This window comes from Populus nigra, chromosome 14 (genome assembly GCF_951802175.1).
Source record: "Populus nigra chromosome 14, ddPopNigr1.1, whole genome shotgun sequence".
NCBI classification, from domain to species: Eukaryota; Viridiplantae; Streptophyta; class Magnoliopsida; order Malpighiales; family Salicaceae; genus Populus; species Populus nigra.
Window position 1 is genome coordinate 583,269 of NC_084865.1, and position 18,055 is coordinate 601,323.

The 18,055-nt window shown below is 35.1% G+C and overlaps 3 protein-coding genes across 5 annotated transcripts; 1 reads left to right on the top strand and 2 right to left on the bottom strand.

Annotated features, from left to right (window-relative positions):
• Positions 1 to 1,077: 1,077 nt before the first annotated feature.
• LOC133673151 (ADP,ATP carrier protein 3, mitochondrial-like) lies at positions 1,078 to 3,849 on the bottom strand. Of its 2 annotated transcripts, none has more exons than XM_062093825.1 (4): positions 3,770 to 3,849; positions 2,542 to 3,034; positions 2,065 to 2,436; positions 1,078 to 1,710 (listed from the first exon to the last, which is right to left on the bottom strand). In XM_062093825.1, exons 2-4 carry the CDS (start codon positions 3,010 to 3,012, stop codon positions 1,411 to 1,413), a joined length of 1,143 nt encoding a protein of 380 aa, XP_061949809.1. In that variant the 5' UTR covers positions 3,013 to 3,034; positions 3,770 to 3,849; the 3' UTR covers positions 1,078 to 1,410. The 2 variants fall into 2 exon arrangements, with proteins under 2 accessions (XP_061949809.1, XP_061949808.1); XM_062093824.1 differs by having other exon boundaries at positions 3,663 to 3,819.
• A 952-nt stretch (positions 3,850 to 4,801) lies between these two features.
• Positions 4,802 to 9,987, bottom strand: LOC133672884 (mitotic checkpoint serine/threonine-protein kinase BUB1). 2 transcript variants are annotated; one of them, XR_009834908.1, is made up of 15 exons: positions 9,611 to 9,986; positions 9,377 to 9,512; positions 8,341 to 8,498; positions 8,154 to 8,244; positions 7,375 to 7,485; positions 7,177 to 7,264; positions 6,808 to 6,911; positions 6,659 to 6,730; positions 6,476 to 6,565; positions 6,239 to 6,396; positions 6,018 to 6,072; positions 5,810 to 5,944; positions 5,605 to 5,726; positions 5,128 to 5,405; positions 4,802 to 5,025 (listed from the first exon to the last, which is right to left on the bottom strand). XR_009834908.1 is itself a non-coding variant. In XM_062093440.1 (14 exons), the coding sequence occupies exons 1-14, from the start codon at positions 9,679 to 9,681 to the stop codon at positions 5,222 to 5,224; spliced, it is 1,575 nt and encodes a 524-aa protein (XP_061949424.1). In that variant the 5' UTR covers positions 9,682 to 9,987; the 3' UTR covers positions 4,802 to 5,221. The 2 variants fall into 2 exon arrangements, 1 of the variants encoding a protein (XP_061949424.1); XM_062093440.1 differs by having other exon boundaries at positions 4,802 to 5,405; positions 9,611 to 9,987.
• Positions 9,988 to 13,203: 3,216 nt separating this feature from the next.
• Positions 13,204 to 16,218, top strand: LOC133672585 (squamosa promoter-binding protein 1-like). The gene is made up of 2 exons (XM_062093031.1): positions 13,204 to 14,091; positions 15,672 to 16,218. The coding sequence occupies exons 1-2, from the start codon at positions 13,721 to 13,723 to the stop codon at positions 15,910 to 15,912; spliced, it is 612 nt and encodes a 203-aa protein (XP_061949015.1). The 5' UTR covers positions 13,204 to 13,720; the 3' UTR covers positions 15,913 to 16,218.
• The last annotated feature ends 1,837 nt before the right edge of the window (positions 16,219 to 18,055 follow it).

An 18,055-nucleotide genomic window follows, 5' to 3' on the forward strand; every position in this document is an offset into this window, starting at 1 on the left:
TTTCAGACTATGAATTTGGAAAAATGGGGGTACAGAGAGGACGATGCGCACGATAAAGACTTGCCTCCTTCCATGTAGTTTTCGCAGTTGTTTCAAGTGGAGCTGGAGAAAGACGGCCTCAGCCACCCTAAGAAAAAGAGGAGAATTTCTTCGAACTTAAGGGATTAATTACCTGTCATGACTCTTGAGCCAAAAGGGGTAAATCCTAAGAAATTCATGGCAGCACATTATCATACTTCCAAGATACAGAAATGATTACAGCTTCCTTGATAAAGAACCTCCATCTGATGGAGTAGCAAGAGATGAGTCAATTCCAATAGCTTCGTATTTACACATTGAAGTTGTGCTCAGCGTTTTGCACAAATCTTGCATCTATTACAAGATGCAAGAACCACAAGGAGTTTTACTTGATAATTAATAAAAATTTGCCTCCATTGTTGACTTTCTAAATTCAGAAAGCAAATCTTGAGACTGGTATCTAGAATAATTTATTAAATTATTTGAATATATCAAACCGACATGGAAATTATATTGTTAAAATCTTTTAATAAAATAATCGTGAATTTTTAATTAATGCTTAAACTGATTCAAGAATACCCTTTACAAATAGAACAAAAAAGCACATAAAATGAGATTTTTCTATGCCTCTAGTTCCTGGTCCAAGCTAGATTTCATCTCTCAAAAGAATTAGGGCAATGGTAGCACAAATGCTGATGGTGCTGAAAGCTTGATAATTGTGCATGATCCAATGCATTAACTCCTGGAAATAAGATTGACAAACCTATACCCTGCCAAAAACGCAAAGAAAGAAGTGCAGAATTCGACTACTCTATGGCATGAACTTCAAGTCTTCTAACAAATGGAAGAGTTCACATCAATTTCTGCTGCAACTGCATCTCATACGAGTCCAGCACCACCAAGCAATATACTGAAATTCTTTTCCATTAAATTGAGCACTGTACACTTCCAAGTTTTTGGAACGTCTTGCTGGCCAGCATAATCAAGATCAGTGATATTGAAGATGCCGGGGAAGTATGACAAAATCTGCAGTACTGGCATTGAAGCTGGCACCGATCATCCTTTGAATAATTTTTCAATAAACAAGGGACAAAACATCATAGATTTCCACAGGGCACAACCACTCCAAAACAAGCACACTTGAGAGAATATTATCTAACTATTCTCATCATGACACATACAAACTAACATCGTTTATGCTGTACTAGTTACAACACTCAAAATTGAAGATGTCCAGACAACTATATTTGTTTTTATGAAATCCCAGGTACCGTATACATCAAGAGCACTATCATTCCTTGAAAAATTATTCGAAGCTGAGAAAGGCACTCTAACAGAAGCATTTTCCTTTTATCATCATCATCATCATGGTCACAGGCATCAGCAATCATATTAGCCACCGCCACCAGATCCATATTTCTTGCCAAAGACAATGACCTGCAGCTTGTCATACCCAGCAAGCACACCAGCACCTGCCACAGCACGTAGGATGTTTGCACCAGCACCCTTGAAGAGTGATTTACCCCCTTCATTCTTGATGATCTGTTTAAATGCATCCAAAGAGCTCTTATACTTCACAGCTTCTCCTGAAGTCATCATCATCCTTCTACGGACTGTATCTATGGGGTAAGAGGCCAATCCAGCACCTATTGTGATTCCCCATCCCAGCAAGAAACTTGCAAAGAAACTATCCTGTAGAAACCAAACAATCCAACATTAACCATTTGATCATGTTAAACTTCATATAGTAGAGGAAAATCAGCACCACCGCTGTGCCACACATCCAAACATTAAGATATCTCAGTTTGACTTAATTTTATCAAAAGGTGGTGAACACAGGACCACAATTTTACACATACAATACTTAGGACACAGGAGCATAAATCCATAAGATGAGGAGTCATTTCATCTTGCATTAGTTCCACCAGCAAAGATGGTTGACGTCAAAACAACATATTTGCAGTGGAGAACCATAACAGGAGAAGGACAGCTTGAAAGCAGGGAAAAAAGATTGGCAGAGATGCAATAAGAAAACACAGTACATACCTGCAAATTACCAACCAAAACCACAGGTTTAAGAGAATCATACATTCCAAAGTAGAGCCCACGGTACACAATAATTCCAACACAAGATATGTTAAATCCACGATAAAGTCCAGCAATGCCATCAGACTGGAGGGTTTTCTTATAAACATCAACCAACCCATTAAACTGCCTCTCACCACCCTTTTTAGCTGCCTTTGAATCATTAGCCAAACGAGTACGGGCATAATCCAAGGAGTAAACAAATAGAAGTGATGAAGCACCAGCAGCTCCACCTGATGCCAAATTCCCGGCAAACCACTTCCAGTAGCCATCTTTTTCCTTCTTGAAGTTAAACAAACTCTTGAAGTAATCTTTGAATGCAAAGTTCAGGGCCTGGTAGGTGTACAAAGGTGTCAATTGATATAAACACTACTACAGTCAAGCACATGTACTAAAAAATAACAAAAGGAAAAATAAATAAAATTAAAGTGAAATGACCTGAGTAGGGAAGTATCTGATGACATTAGCAGTGTTGCCTCTCCAAAGAGCAAGGACACCCTCATCTTTGATGGTTCTAGCAAAGCAGTCAGTGATACCCTTGTATGGTTCAGATAATCGACCAGCCTTGATCATTTCATCTTGATTTTGAATCAAGAGTTTAACCCGTTCAATTGGAGCGGCTGCTGTCTTTGAAACAGCTGCTGATACTCCTCCCATGAGAAAATCAATCATAAATCCTTTAGCACCTTTCTCGGATGGTGCTTCAACAAATATCGGGGAAACATGTGGCACAAATGCCAGACCAGTTACCTGAATTGCAGGATGCATATTGCTATGAAAACCATTAGAAAATGCACCACTAGTCATGTGATAATTCCTGCTGTGCAAGTTTGGGGAAAGCTTAGAAATGAGAGATGACTGTCCATGTATCTTCCTGAAAACCAACGGATTCCACGATTCATCCGCCATGCTTACAACTCAAGATGGTGACCTGAAAGTCAGAAAAAATCCACCATTTTACACAATTAGGCTTCAAGAACAAAATACTTCCTGGAATTTTGCAATAAGCAAATAAAACTAGATAACATATACTAATCCAACAAAATGCCATGATCATCATTATAATCCAACTTAACTTCCACCAACCACCCCCACAAAGCAGCAAAAAGGACAAACCATACAACACAAATCAAAGACAAACTTCAAACCTATGCCATTTTTAACGTAACCTCACGTTATTAACACCTAAGACCTACAATTTGATTGCAAAACCCATGTCATTTTTAACATAATCCAACGTTAGCAACAACTAAAACCCACAATTCGAATGTCAAATCCCACCTCATTTTTAGCATAATCCAAGTTTAGTAACAACTTAAACCCGCAATTTGAATGTGAAAACCAATCTCATTTCCAACATAATCGAACGTTTGTAACAACTAAAACGAACAATTTGAGTGTCATTTTTAACATTAAATCTAATGTTAGTAACAATTGTACATAGTCAACCTCAAACAAAATTCATCAAATCTAAACATGCAAGCAAAAAAGCTAAACAGAAGCCAAACACTTTATGGTTTCTTCCATTTTCTCAGCAACCAAACAGGGAAAAAAAAAACCTTGAGAGTAAGGACAGTCACTGCCTCCTCCTGATACTAGGGAGAACTGTTTTACTAATGTGGTCTTTATACCTAAGAGAATTTCTAGGGTTTTTCTTTTAAATTACCATCTTGACCTTGGTTTGCCTCTGCGTCTTCATTTGTATTCGAGTCTGACGCTGTCACTGTAACAGTGTAGAAGACTCCATTGGTGAGAAGTGAAAGTGAGTTTCATATTTTGTGGGCTTTAGGACTTCTTTATTGTTTTGTTGGGTTTTCTAAAGGCCCAATAATGATTTATCCTCTCTTTTTTTTGTCAAAAATGTTCCTTCTCTTATTTTAGTTTGATTTTATGTTATCATTTTATACTAAATTTAAGCAAAAATATATTGCATCCATCATTTCAATTTCATTAATATCCAGCAGAACCAACAAGGTTTGCATGAGAGGAAGGGCTCTGGCTGCTTAAATAAATAGTTTCAAGTTCGTAAATTTTCTTAGAAGAAATTTACATCTTAACCGATAGAACCTCGAATGATTAATTCTGGATAATAATTTGAAAACCCCAAAAAATTAATATCTAGGAAAGCTTATCTGATCCATGGACTAATCCAAAAAAAAAAACACATGTTAAAGAAAATTGCTCATGCAACCATGGAAGTTTTGGGTTGGATTTAACACTATGCTTACAATGTGGCATAGTTTTGGACAGCCATACGGGTCATGTTGTGGGCAAATTAAGGAAAATTGCTCATGCAACCATGGAAGTTTTGCTTCATTGATCAAAAGAAATAGAGGAAAATCTTAAAACAATGTGATCGTGGAATCGGCATTTGTTGAATACGCCATTTGACACTTGATAGTTCATCTTCTAATACTCAGACCCTAAAAGAAAACCTCAACAGTTTGAGTTCAAAATCCCAACATCTGCATTCTTAATTCATCATATCCTACAGAGACAGAGGGCATGGAGCCAACATGTATTTATATTTTATAAGGTAGTGATATTGGGATATAAAAAAAGATATGTTTCTTTTAAAACACATGAAAGAATTCACTTCAAAATTATTATTTTTATTTCTCTGCTTCAACTTCTGTATCTTTTATATCTGTATTTTATATCCCGAAATGCTAACCAAACGCAATATGATATAAGAATGTAAGAATTTAAAAGATATCTTCACAAATTTTGCTGTAGAGAAAACAGCATTTACATTCAGTCAAGAATTGTGAGTACAAGCTTGTGAAATTCATTGCACATGCGAATACATTCCTTTACCTAATCATCAGTGAGAGAAAGAAAGAAAAAACACTATCTTTTTAACATAGCAAGTTGATGTCTGCAAAGAATGCTCCAGCACCAAGATTCTGTACATTTGACTGACTGCTTCATAAGAGGGTAAAATGTTAGAATAAAATGATGGATCAGAAAGTTCAAATGAGTTGCGAGGGCGCAGTAGGGATTTTATTTCAAATAAGAATTCACCTTCTAGCATGCGTCTGGCTGTTCTGCATATAAATTTAACAATTTGCAACACAATCGTAAGAAAAGTATCTGGAGGAATGGTTAAAAAAATGCACTAAGCAGAACACAAAAGGAGTCTTTGCTTAGCCAGCAACTCCTTCAGTTTCCTTAGGAGTTTATCATCAGAGTGCAAGTAATCCTCAAAGCTCTTTCTCAAGTTCCTCAACAACTCACAGTCATTGCCGCTATTATTGTTTAGCAGCTTTGTGAAGAGATCCTTCCATAAATCACTCCAGTATCTGCAGATAAATAGAATGAGAACTTGATCAGAAGGTTTGCGAAAAGAAAACAGAAAAATAAAGAGAGAAATCAATGATGGAAAAATAATTTACTCCTATAAATTTTTAAAGTCTTGCAGTTTCACAATATAGTGAAGTTACAAATTGGAATTTGCCGCAGTTCACAGAAGTCTTCTAAGTAAGCAGATATGAAAAATACCTTTTAAAAGGAGCCTTCGGCAGATACATGTAGCCTCCATCAGATGTCCCTTTCTTTACAATCTCCATGTAAGAATGGTGCAGCATCATATGAATTACAACACAGAGGCCATATGTGTCAACCTGATTTCAAAATGACGATACTAATGAGGTGCCAGTCCAATTAAAAACTAGCAAGTGGACTTTGTGTGCTTTATTACAATGACCTGAAATGTCCAGGGCTTCCTCTCTTGCATTTCAACACAACGAAATCCAGAAGTCCGACAATCTCCCTCAAATTCTATATCATCAGGAAAGAGATGCAGGTCTATCCCCCTCCCCCAGTCAACAAGGCAAAGACCCTGCATGAGAAAACTCTTAAATACGAGATAAACAATTAAGCTGCACATCAAGTCTATCACAAGTAAGATTAACCTGATCTCTCCAAGGGCCACTTCGTTCTTTAAACCCATCTTCTGTAAGATTGCTCCTGCCAAATATCAGGTTATTAATGTCACTAGATGTTGTATGTCAAACCATGCATCTGTAAAAGACATTGATGAGGCTATGCTTATGATCTTGCTTTTGAAATTACAAGACAGCTACCTATGTGAAAGACATAAAATAACCAAATTTATGGTAAAAACAATTTTCACCTGGAATAGCGAATAAGCAGATTATCAGGCTTGAAGTCCCCGTGAATTATGCCAACTCCATGCAGGGTTCCCAGCATGTGTAGCATTTCTATGGTGTAATAGATACACAACACTTCTTCCATGGGCTTGCCAGTGACCACATAAGAATTTATGACATCCTGCATATGTCACATGCAAGCATTGTATCACACAAGATCTTCCTGGTATGAAAACAAATATAGGATAAGATTAATCTACCTGAAGCGTCCCATGAGATAGATAGTCACAGACAAGTATACTATAATCAGAGAACAGGTGCAATCTATGAGCATATCCGAAGCTTGAACTCTGAAAAGTTACAGCAAGAAGAATAAGAACTAGTTGTTGTTAAAAAATAAAAAATAAAGGTGCTCAAATCATGAGAACAGAAAGAACACATACTTGATTGTCTGGGATCCGTTGATCAAGTTGACGGTACATATGGAACTCCCAAGGAAAAGGAGGCCTTTGTATCTGCAATTTCGTTCAAATGTTATAGCCCGATATGACATGGAATCCGCAACTCTTACTAAGGGAGGAGGTTTAATTACCTTCAATGCAACAACTTCATCTGGATTACTGTTGACATATGCTTTATATACTTGAGCAAACCCGCCTTTAACAGGACAACCTTTGATCTCGTACTTCTTTCCACCTTTAAGTATTAGAATAATAGTCATTAAGTTATAAGAATTTGAATCCCCAATTGAAGTTGTGCCACAACAAAACACAGAATCCATATAATGATTGGCCATACATGCAGAATTCTTACTTCCAAAAAGTCAAAATAACATTTCAAACATGAAATTTGCCCTCAGTTTTCACAAACTTAAGTTTGTTAATCAATCATGAACATTCATTTATGACTAAAGACTCGAAGCACTACAGGATATCCATGTAAATATAACAATAAGAATAACCTATTTTAACAATCTTATTCCTTGATGAATTCTGTAGAGTAGATAAAGCCACGTCTCCAGAGTATGCTTTTTTACTTGGATGGTATCCCTAAAACAAGCAAAAAGAAAGTTACTTTATCAAAGTAAACAAAAATATTAAGCAACCAATCAATGAATTTCAACAATCAAAGGAAGTTACTAATGTTCAAATTGTCTTACAGCATATTTCATCATTTGAGGATTTATCCTCTCCAACAACTCTTTTGTGGTGGAGGCTGACCATGGATTAACACAACTTTTTTCCATTTCCATGGATTCATTGTAATCAGTCTGTAAATGAAGAGTACAAAATAATATAATCTTTAGAGAGCCTACATATACCAATCTAAGCTAAACAACTCTTTGATAAAAATATATTATGACAAGGAAAAGGGAAATAAATGATACACCATCTGCCAGGTTTGCCCATCATCATGATGACTTAGACTATGAAAAGGCTAAAATCTGAAGTTAAAACTATTAAAGGAACATGCTTTTGACTTTCAAGCATGTATTGTTGGAGATCATAAAAGAAAGGTCGCATAAAAAAACATGACTACTTGAGATACAGTTGTTCACGTGAGAGAAAGTACAAAGAAACGATCAAAAGTTGATGGCAATCGTACTTAGGGACATGATATCTAACAACTAGAGGAAAAGGAACAAAAAGATAAAAAGATTGTGTTTCATTAACAATAGACTCACACAAACAATTTGGCATAGCGTTAAGTAGACTAGCACTCCTGTTGTAATGAGGCACTAAATAGTCCTCTGTATCAAGAAGTAAAATGTACTGATATACCCACCACAAAAAAGATTGCAGAACATACCAAGTTTCATCTGAATTTAAGTTTATGGATTTCAAGTCACTTACCTAGCCTGTGATACATATGAATGAAGGAAAACCAGAAGAAAAACCGAAGGAAGCATAATTTCTTTCCCTGGGTCAGTATGCATACCTTTTGAAGTGAAGACGCATTTATCCTGTAAGACAATCTGTCAAGAAATAAGACTTTTGCACGTTCCAACCTCTCAAGAGGTTCTGCTTTCCTGTCATCCCGATATAAATCAACCACCCAATATCAATGACAAAGAAACATGCAAAAAAGTCCACAAAGAAAGACACAGAAAACAACAGGGAGCAACCTTAAAATGCCAGTTTGATAAACCATATATGCTTCCTTCCAATTCTCTTTTGCTTCAAGAAACCCCGCGTACAGCTCATAGAGCAAAGAATTGCCTCTACATAGATTATTCTCTTCCATTTCTTTGAAAACATTTTCAAAGTCATCACTACCTTCCAACTTCCATCAAAACCAAATTAATCTGTTAAACAATGTTACATTCTAGCTCCCCATATGATTACAGTGAATAGACCCATCAAAACACAATGACTCAACAAATAGAATCCACATAGATATGAGAAGGAAAATACATAGCAAGTTAGAAAGTTTACACACAATTCAAATTACGAAACTACTGAGCAAATTGAATGATGGCCACTTCATTCTCAATCCCTCAATTTATTCAAAAAATGCCATCAAATAATTCAAGTTTAAAGTAAAACAACCCAATATCTAAAATAGCCCCCCAAAAAATGCTTTCACCATCCTCCATTTCTCATAAAAACCCTCTAAAAATCCTTACAAAATCTTCAACTTTAACAACTAAAAACAACCAAACGTTAACATAAAACAGTCCAACTTAAATAAAACAAAAACCGAATCCAAGCACTTAATATTTAAGGGAGAAGAGAAGAACAAATCCACAAACACAAATTTCAACTTGCTGAACTTTAAAGAAAATTGAAGAATGACCATTGACCACTAACAGAAAAAAAGCCATCAAATTTGCTACCCCTCCAAAATCAAGAAAAACAAACAAACCCCATTTAAGATTCAGAATCTATCAACACAATTCAAGCAGATTCTCCATAAAAAACCTAACAAACTATCAAATTGTAAACTAAGTTGAACCCAGTACTGAAAAATAACCAACAAAAACTTCACCATCCTCCATTTCTCTAAAAACGCACTAAAACTCTCAGCTTAAAAAAAAAAACCAAATTAACCTACAAAAAAGCATAAAAAAAACTCATCTAGGAATCTAAACCAGAAAACGGAATCAAAGCAATGAAACCTTAAAACTAACAGAGACCCATAATGGGTGCAATTAAACTTACATAGAGAAGCCAAATCTTGAGAAATCTGGGGTCATTTTTATACTGTGGATTGTGCTTGAAAGTCCCAATACAGTCTAATAAAATCTTGTTTAGTTCCAAACTGGAGATGCTACTATCAAGTGCCTTTTTGATCGACCTGAAAATCAACCACAACAAAAGGGATTACAGCCAATTTTCATGCTTTAAAAACCCAAAAAAAATAGCTTTAAGGGAGAGAGAGAGGGATGGGCGTACAGTAGCCATGGAAGGAGAGGGTCGGGAAGAGAAGAAGCGTTGTCGCTCGGGTCAGTGTACATAACGGTCATGGTGACGGGCTGTCTGTTTGAAAAATTTGAAACTTTGGGAGAGAAGAGGGAAATACTTGATTTTCAAATTGTGGAATAACCAAAAAAATAATAATATTTTTTTAAAATGATTTCTAATCATTTTGGTGCTATTACTTTTATTTTTCCTAAATACTCTCAGCTAGTTCGCCCTATTTTGTTAAGAGTCTACGTGTGGGTTAATTTTAGTAGACTTGCAAGATTAGGTTTTTTTTTCTTGTCAATTTATTTTGAAAAATAAATAAATGAGATGATATGATATCTGATTGTACTTAGATTTTGATTGTTATGATATTTGAAAAATCAAGATTTAAATGTTTTTTTATTAAAAAAAACATGTTTTTCAACTTTTTTTTACCTAAAATACTTATAAAACACTTTAAAAAACGTTATAAACATATCCATGATCTAAAAAACAAAATGCAGTCTCAAAAATTAAAATTAACCCGAGCTCAAATCTATTTTTTCACTAACTTTAAAGGTAAAAAAAACATATAATGTGAACTCTCTTCATCAAATGAAACCATTTAATATAAATATCGTCTATTTTGATAGCCTAAATCAGTGTTAATGATATATTTCTCTCTTTACTGCGCGGAATTTAATGACTTCTCTCTGTCCTCTCTCAACTAGCAACTAAAAAACAACACAAATGAATTGTATTTTACCATTATTGAATTTGAAAAATATTGAAGTACTAAAATTATATAATATGTGTTATTTTTTAATTTCGAACACCAAAATATATTTTTTATAAAATTTATGGCACACCACTCATGTTTGATGTCCTTTTCCTATTTCAATCCCTCTAAATTATTTATATCTTACTATTTCATAAGAAATTAAAATCAATTGAACTTCAATTAAAATTAAATAACCAAAAAAAAAAGTTTGGAGATCAAATTAAAAAAACAAAAAAATTACACAATCTATTTATAGTAATGTATAAGAGGATGAACAGTGAAATTTTTGACAAGAAAAAACTACTCCTTTTGATTTTATATACTTATATAGATCATGACGAATTAAAAGAAAATATTAAGAAATGTATACTTTCATTAAGTGTAAAAAACTAGAAATTTTGTGAGATGATCGTATTTATAAAAAATAAGTAATGGGAAAAGAAGATTTAAACTTTTTTTTTAATTTTTTCAGTTTTGATGTTCCTTTTTGGTTATGTATTTGTTTGTTTTTTTTAAAATTTTTGCTACCTATTTGTATAACAGGGAATAGTCATTTCCAATCCTCGTATCCCATGCTAGAAATGACAAGGCATAGGAACTTGCTATAACATCCAGCCACAAAGAAATATCATCAGACATCAAATCACATAGAATCAAACAGTTAACAAAGATCGAAGGAGAAGGGGACGAAAGGAAGGAAAGGTTCTTTTAAGGTTGCCCTGTCAAATCCTTGTTAAGAATGAGTGCTGTATCGAAATCATGGGACTCTGTCAAAAAATTCTTTTTTCTTTCTATCCCATGAACTTTTCAAGGTACATGAGGTCTCATATTTGATTGTTTACATCAAGAAAAAATGTTAAAAACTTCATATTTACAAATAGGTTGATATAAGTTAAAAAAAAATTTGATAAAGTAAAAAAAAAAAAACTTCAGATACAAATTGGATTTTTGTGATAGTGAGGTTGAGCTTCACCATGAGTTCATGGGGTTTTTTTTTTTAATTTATTTTTTGTAAACAAGTCTTTGTATTGGAACAATGAACATTTTAATGCTTAAATCAACAATTATAAAAGACTGAACAGCTGAGTTCACCATGAACATTTATTTCATGGGGTTTTTATGGTTTGAAATGACATAAACAGCTTTTATGGATTAGATCTAGAATGACAAGGTTAATTTTTATGGTCTAGAATGAGTGCATGCATGTTGTCGAGGCTAGTTATCAATAAGTGAAGCTCTAACCAATGATGAGATCTAGATTTTACGATTACTGAGTGTATTTATATATAGACCAAGATCTTGAACTTTTTTCACAGAAAAAAAAATGATATGCTGGTTATTGTTTGATGCTATAGTTGTTATGCCAAGTATATATGCCTTTGATTGAAATGTTGATGATGAACAATATTATTAATGCAGAAAATAGTAAATTCTCTGTATAGAAAAAGTTGAAGTTTGAATGTGCCATAAAAGATTCATGTGCATGGAAAGTTAGCGTGGAAAGACGAAGAAAAAAGAATGCAGAGAGAAGCATGCTAGCAAGGTGTCGGGTGTCCTCCGCTGAAATTCCAGCTCGTTTGGGCTAGATTTCCAGCCATAAGGCCAGCCGGCTGGCCGGGAGAGTTTATTCTCGGCACCATCAAAACTGATGCCAGGATTACTTTCTTCCAAACATTTCAATGGTGCCCTCTTACCATGTAAAAGTGAAGGTCATGCTCTCATTGTGATTGGTTATTCTCCAATGGAGTTGTCTCCCCTTTGGATAAAGTCCTCGCAACCTCGTTCCATGGAATCCATCAGTTAAAAAGCCTTTTAAACTTCCAGCTCCGAGATTATATGAATAAGATATAAATATAAAATATTATCATCTGTAATTGAGTAAAAAGAACGAACACTTCAACTTTTAAGTATAATAGATGGGCGAGGATCGAAAAGGATAGAAATTTGGTTAGCTTTGGGTTCATGGCTGTGCAACTTGGAGAGCTGGTTTTGTTTTTTCCACCATTAATGCACCAAGGCCCAATGAGTTCAGGATTTTTTAAGGGGAAAGAATCTATAGTCCCCACCACTGTAAACAGAGATCGTACCATACTTATTGATAGGAGACAACACCAAATTCTCCAAGCTAACTACTCATCATCATCATCCCCATGAAACCCTACCATGTCTCGATCCCTCATTGGCCTATCCCAATAACAATCAAACCTAAAGCCACACCACTCCCACACCTAACCAATCACATCTCACCACCTCTCCAAGCTATAAACACCTCTCACCTACCAAATTACTCTCACTCTCCATGAAAATTCATGCCTCATATTCACCATACCAATGGCACATCCTTGAAGGTCACATCCACCAATCAAATAATTCATAAAAACCGAGACCCCTTAGTTTTTCCAGATGGCAAGGAGTTACACGCTGATACCGATGTGGAGAAGGTATACTAGGTGTAGTAGATCCCTGTCAAAGCAGTTCATAGTTGTCCCATTCAAAAAGCAAGATGTACACAAAACCTAACACATCACACACACAGCTTAGCAACAGTACTCACTCTTCAATTCTTTGGTCACACTGTCTGCAACCCTTGTAGGGCCACCCCCTCACGAGCACAAGCAAGACCACCACCAGTAAGTACTTGCACCAGGTAAACTTACCTCCCCTCCATATGGTCCTCAAAGTTTAGAAGGTTAGTCATTTTAGCCTCTCAATCACAATTTCAAGCTTCCTAAACCTCCTACTTGTAATTTTTTGTCACAATCCTCGCATGGAACCCCCTGAACACTTGAGACAACACATGATAGCCATCTAGCTAGTATTAAATTCCAAAAAGTGTCAACCTTTAACAATTCTCGGATGAAATCTCCTAGCCGTTCGGATTATTGATATTGCCCAAAATTGTGATTAGGGGTTAATATAGCCAAAATGAAAAATTTAAAGGATGATGCAATGTTACTCCCATCTCCCCCCTCCTCCTTTCTCCAAATAGATATTGAATTGTTTATTCTTTCCTTCTCTTTGGGTTGCTTGTTTGTATGGCAGTGTTATTATTGTACTACTTGACATTCCTTACCTCATAGCCTTTCCTATGTACAAAAAAACAAAACCAGGCATGGATAGGGAAAAGGGCAGAAAAAAACAGGAAAAGAAACAATAAAAATGGAGCTTGTGGTTGTGGTCCTGACTCTTTTTCACCTTTTATCCTTTACTTACTACTCTAATTCCCACCTCAAGCATATATCTTTCCTTTCTTTTTTGTCATTCTTTTCACCCTTTGGAACCTCACTTTTTGAACCCAAGTTTTCTTTTTTCGTTAATTTTTTTTCTTCCAAAAAGAAATGGATGGTAAAGGGAAGCAAATTAGGATGGTGATGGGGAGGGAAGTAATGAAGAAGGATAGTGCTGATGACTCTTCAGATGATGAAGGGTATGAGCAAAACCAGATGGGGTTTATGGAAGATGAATTTCTCGAGAGTAACAAGAAAAAGAAAGTGGTAGTTACTGCTGCTGGTGGTGGTGGTGGTGGAGGAAGGAGGGTGTCAAGTGGTGGTGGAGGAGGGATGAGGTGTTGTCAAGTAGAGAAGTGTACAGCTAATCTGACTGATGCAAAGCAATATCATAGGAGGCATAAGGTTTGTGGACATCATGCTAAGGCTCAGGTTGTGCTTGTAGCTGGAATTAGGCAGAGGTTTTGCCAGCAATGTAGCAGGTTAGAAATGAGTGCCCTTTTCTTTTTTTGTCATTGTTTTAGCTGAATATGTGGAAAAGTTTTGATTTTTGTGTCTAATTGTGGTCCATAATGTTGAAAAACTTTAGCTTGCTGTTGTTTCATTAAATAATTGCAAAGTTTCTTGTGTCTTTTTTTCTCGCTTTACTTAAACTAAACAGTGTACAAACAAAGATTCATATATGGGGTTGATCCCAACTTGGCTTCCAAGTAATTTGGATTTTAGGTTTCTTGTTTTGCCTTAATTGCTGCTTATATAACCTGAATTTGATGCCTTTAATAAGAAAGTCTCATGTTCATTTCTTACCATTTCCCTTTTTGGGAAAATCTGGGGTGACTAGCTGGGGTTGTCAAAGTTTACTGCTGTTGATCATCCGCTTTTCCCTGGTGTAGTTTGCTTCTTAATTATAAGAGAAGATGCTATTTTTTGAATGATGTTGATGATAAATTCTCTTTACTTCTGTTTAATCCCCCCCCCCCCCTCTTTTTTTGAATTTATTGATGTTTTGATTGAAGCTGATTTAGTAATTTACGGGAGGAGAACCTAAAAGGTATTGGACTGGACAACTTTTAATAATGAGATCTGCTTGATGCATGACACAAGTCGATGCTGGAAAAAAAAATGAAGTGCAAAAGAGGCAATACTAGGTTAAAACGGTTGCACAAATTTTGAAAGATGATTTCAGAACAGTTAGCTTTTGTTAGTCTAAGTGACATTTTTTATTAATTAAGGTTTTAGGATAATATTATTTATGTTAGTGGATCTGGACATATCTTAAGGTTGTGGTAAAGGCAAGAAGATAAAATTCAATGATTCGGCCAGATTTGACATTTTGTTGCAGGATTCTAGTCTACTTCAAATGTCATGCCTTCTTCTTCTTGCAATTCAATGATTCCATAATCTTGCTTTATCTTAGCATATTAAGCTGTGGATTGTATCACATCTGTCCTCTTTGTTCAATTTGGTACCGTTTCTTTAGTAAAGATGGAATCCACTGGCTTTGCTGGATTTGTTTTTCTTTCTTTTCATCAAAACTAACACAGTCAACAAGGAAACATCAAATCAAATCAAATCGAGGAAAAAAACTTGGATAAATAACACATGCGGCAATCTCTTCAGAGCAACAAGTCACGGTAGCTAGTGGCACTGTTACAGCAAAATAATTTTATTCGTTGTGACAATGTCACTGGCACGGTTAGGGAATTTTTTTTTCTTGTTGCGTCAGCAAGATGGTTGCAGTATTAGAAGATGTGCTGGTGCAATTGTTTTTCTCTGTATCCTATTTTTCCAAATAAATTTGTTTGCTGTGCTAATTTGAAGAAAAAAAAACCTCGTCTTTGCTGCCCCATTTTATAAATTTTTAAGCACTAGTTCTCTTCCGAGTCCTTTGAAATTAATCAACACAGACACGCATGTTAAGTATCTTAATCAAACCACATACATATGCAGGAATAACAACTTTATGATGTCTTTGGCCTTTTTTCTGATGTCATAGATCATCAAGGAGTGCTAAAAACTGTGACAGTTTTGTATAGTCTGATTGAGGAGGATTGTGATGCAGATTCCATGAACTATCAGAATTTGATGAAACCAAAAGAAGCTGTCGCAGGCGGTTGGCCGGACACAATGAGAGGCGAAGGAAGAATGTTGTTGAATCTCACGTGGAAGGCTCAAGCCGCAAAGTGAATGGAACTCATGGCACTCAGTTGAAGGATATGGTATGTGGACAGGCTGATGAAAGGGGAAGAATTAAGATAACAATCCAAGAAAATGCCACTTACAAACATTTCCAGATAAGCTAAACCGATTGCTCTCTCTCTTCTGTCATCCTAGGGATGTAATGATGCTGATACTCTTTCCCTTTTCTTCTTCTTCTTCTTCTTCTTCTTCTTATTATTATTATTATTATTATGTACTTCTCCGGCTAAACAAATGCTAATGTCACATTGTGTGACAACCATGCATGGTGTCAGGGTTGCTAGCTGTGGCAGTAGGCATATGCTACTTAACTTAACCCAACTTATTCTAATAGTTTCAGGGTATTGTTGCAAGCACTGACTTGACTTGTATTGAGTGTTTTGCTTCAATCAATATATTATCAGTTATCACATGGGGTTTCTAGGGCTACTAATCATACTGAAAAGACTGCGATAGAGTTGCCATGAAGGCCTGAGTTCTAGTCAATCGGCATATCTTTCTTGGGATATGAGCCAGCTTGTTTCATGTGTTATTTAGCTCCATACAAGGTCACTTTGCGATCAACTTGCTGTTTTTGGTTCTCTGCATGGATATACACCTAACATGTTTTCATGATAGAAAAAAAAATTCAGAGACAGAGATTTAAAATTAACAATTTTGAAATGAATTTTCATGCTTTCAAGATAATAATAATAAAAAAAAACAAGTCGCTTCCGTTCTATCGAACTCCACCTTTACCTTCGAAAACTATAACTAAACAATATCTAAATAATTAATGATTGGATCGTGACAATCATTTTACTCTTACCAAATAGGGAAATCCCTCCATATTTAAAACTTACATTGAACACTCATCAGTGTCCATAGCATTCCATGAGTTGAGATACATATCTAATTGAACGAACATGTTCTCGTCGGGCAAGATGGCAGCTACAGCTCTTGATTTCAGAGTTGAGAAAGGTAAGCTGTCTTCGTCAACAAAAGGCAGCTGCGCGGTGACATGCGCCGTCTCTGATCTATTCTTAGCCACCAGTACTGATAGAGTCACTGCGATAATCAACATGGGATGCTTCGCATTCTAGTTAAAGCATATCTTTGCCAACATGGGACTCTGTCGAAGGGCGATTTCTTTGTCCTTAACTGACAAATATACAAATAAATAATCATTTGGGACCCTAAAAAAAAGGCAAAAAGGTGTCTGATGCCCTAAGTCAGGCCCAGTTCAAGTTGGGCATTAATGGTCAAGAAATCCAATCATATTCCAACTTGTTGAATTCGTTCTCCAGCTGTTCTAGTTCAGAGATGCAAATGGATTTAATAGGTCAGGGCAAGTGGGATCGTTGACCTAACTTTCATGCCCAGAAAGTGTTTTCAACATGACAGATCCACAATCCCTCACCTACTAGGTGTTGGTATCGGAGTTTGCTAACTCCTCTATCATTTCGAGCATGACTTTAATTAAGCATACTTATAATTACAAATGGGTTTGGCTTTGCGGTTGATTCGCCGACCGAGTTCGGTTTTCTTAACTGTATTGAAAATTAAAACCCGATCGAATTTGAATGATTTTGTAAATTGAGTCATGACTTGATTTACATGGTCAAACTCGAATGAGATTAAATCAAATTAATTCTAATATTTTTTTTATTTTTTTTAAATGATTCAAAACAATATTGTTTGAATTTTTATTAAAAAATTAAAATAATATCGTTTTATGATAGATTCGAGTTGATCTACCGATCTATAAATTACCTTAACAAACCTACGAGTTTGCACTAATTTTAAGATTCATAAATTATAAAAAAAAGAGTTATTTTTTCATTTGTTGTATTTATATGAACTCTATTAATCCCATAGTAAAGTTTATTTAGATTAGCTCAGAATTAACTCTAAAATTAATCAATAAATTATTTATCTTTTATTTTTTTCTTTAAATCAATGAAATATCTTAAAAAACATTAATCTATCAAGTTTTGAAACCACATACTGTAATAGATGCTTAGCTCAAACGTTTTCTTAGAATCATAAATATTTTATTTATTTTATTGTGATTAACTAGTGAAATAATTCATTTTCTAATTGGTATGAAAATTAACAATATTTAGCTGCAAAACCAATAATAACATTTTAGATTAAAATTAATTAAGAATTACTTAATCAACTGACTTATTTTGCCAGAAAAAAACAATTTAAATATTAAAGAAAATAATGAGAAAAAAAAAAAAGAAATAGAGTGAGAAAAAGGGC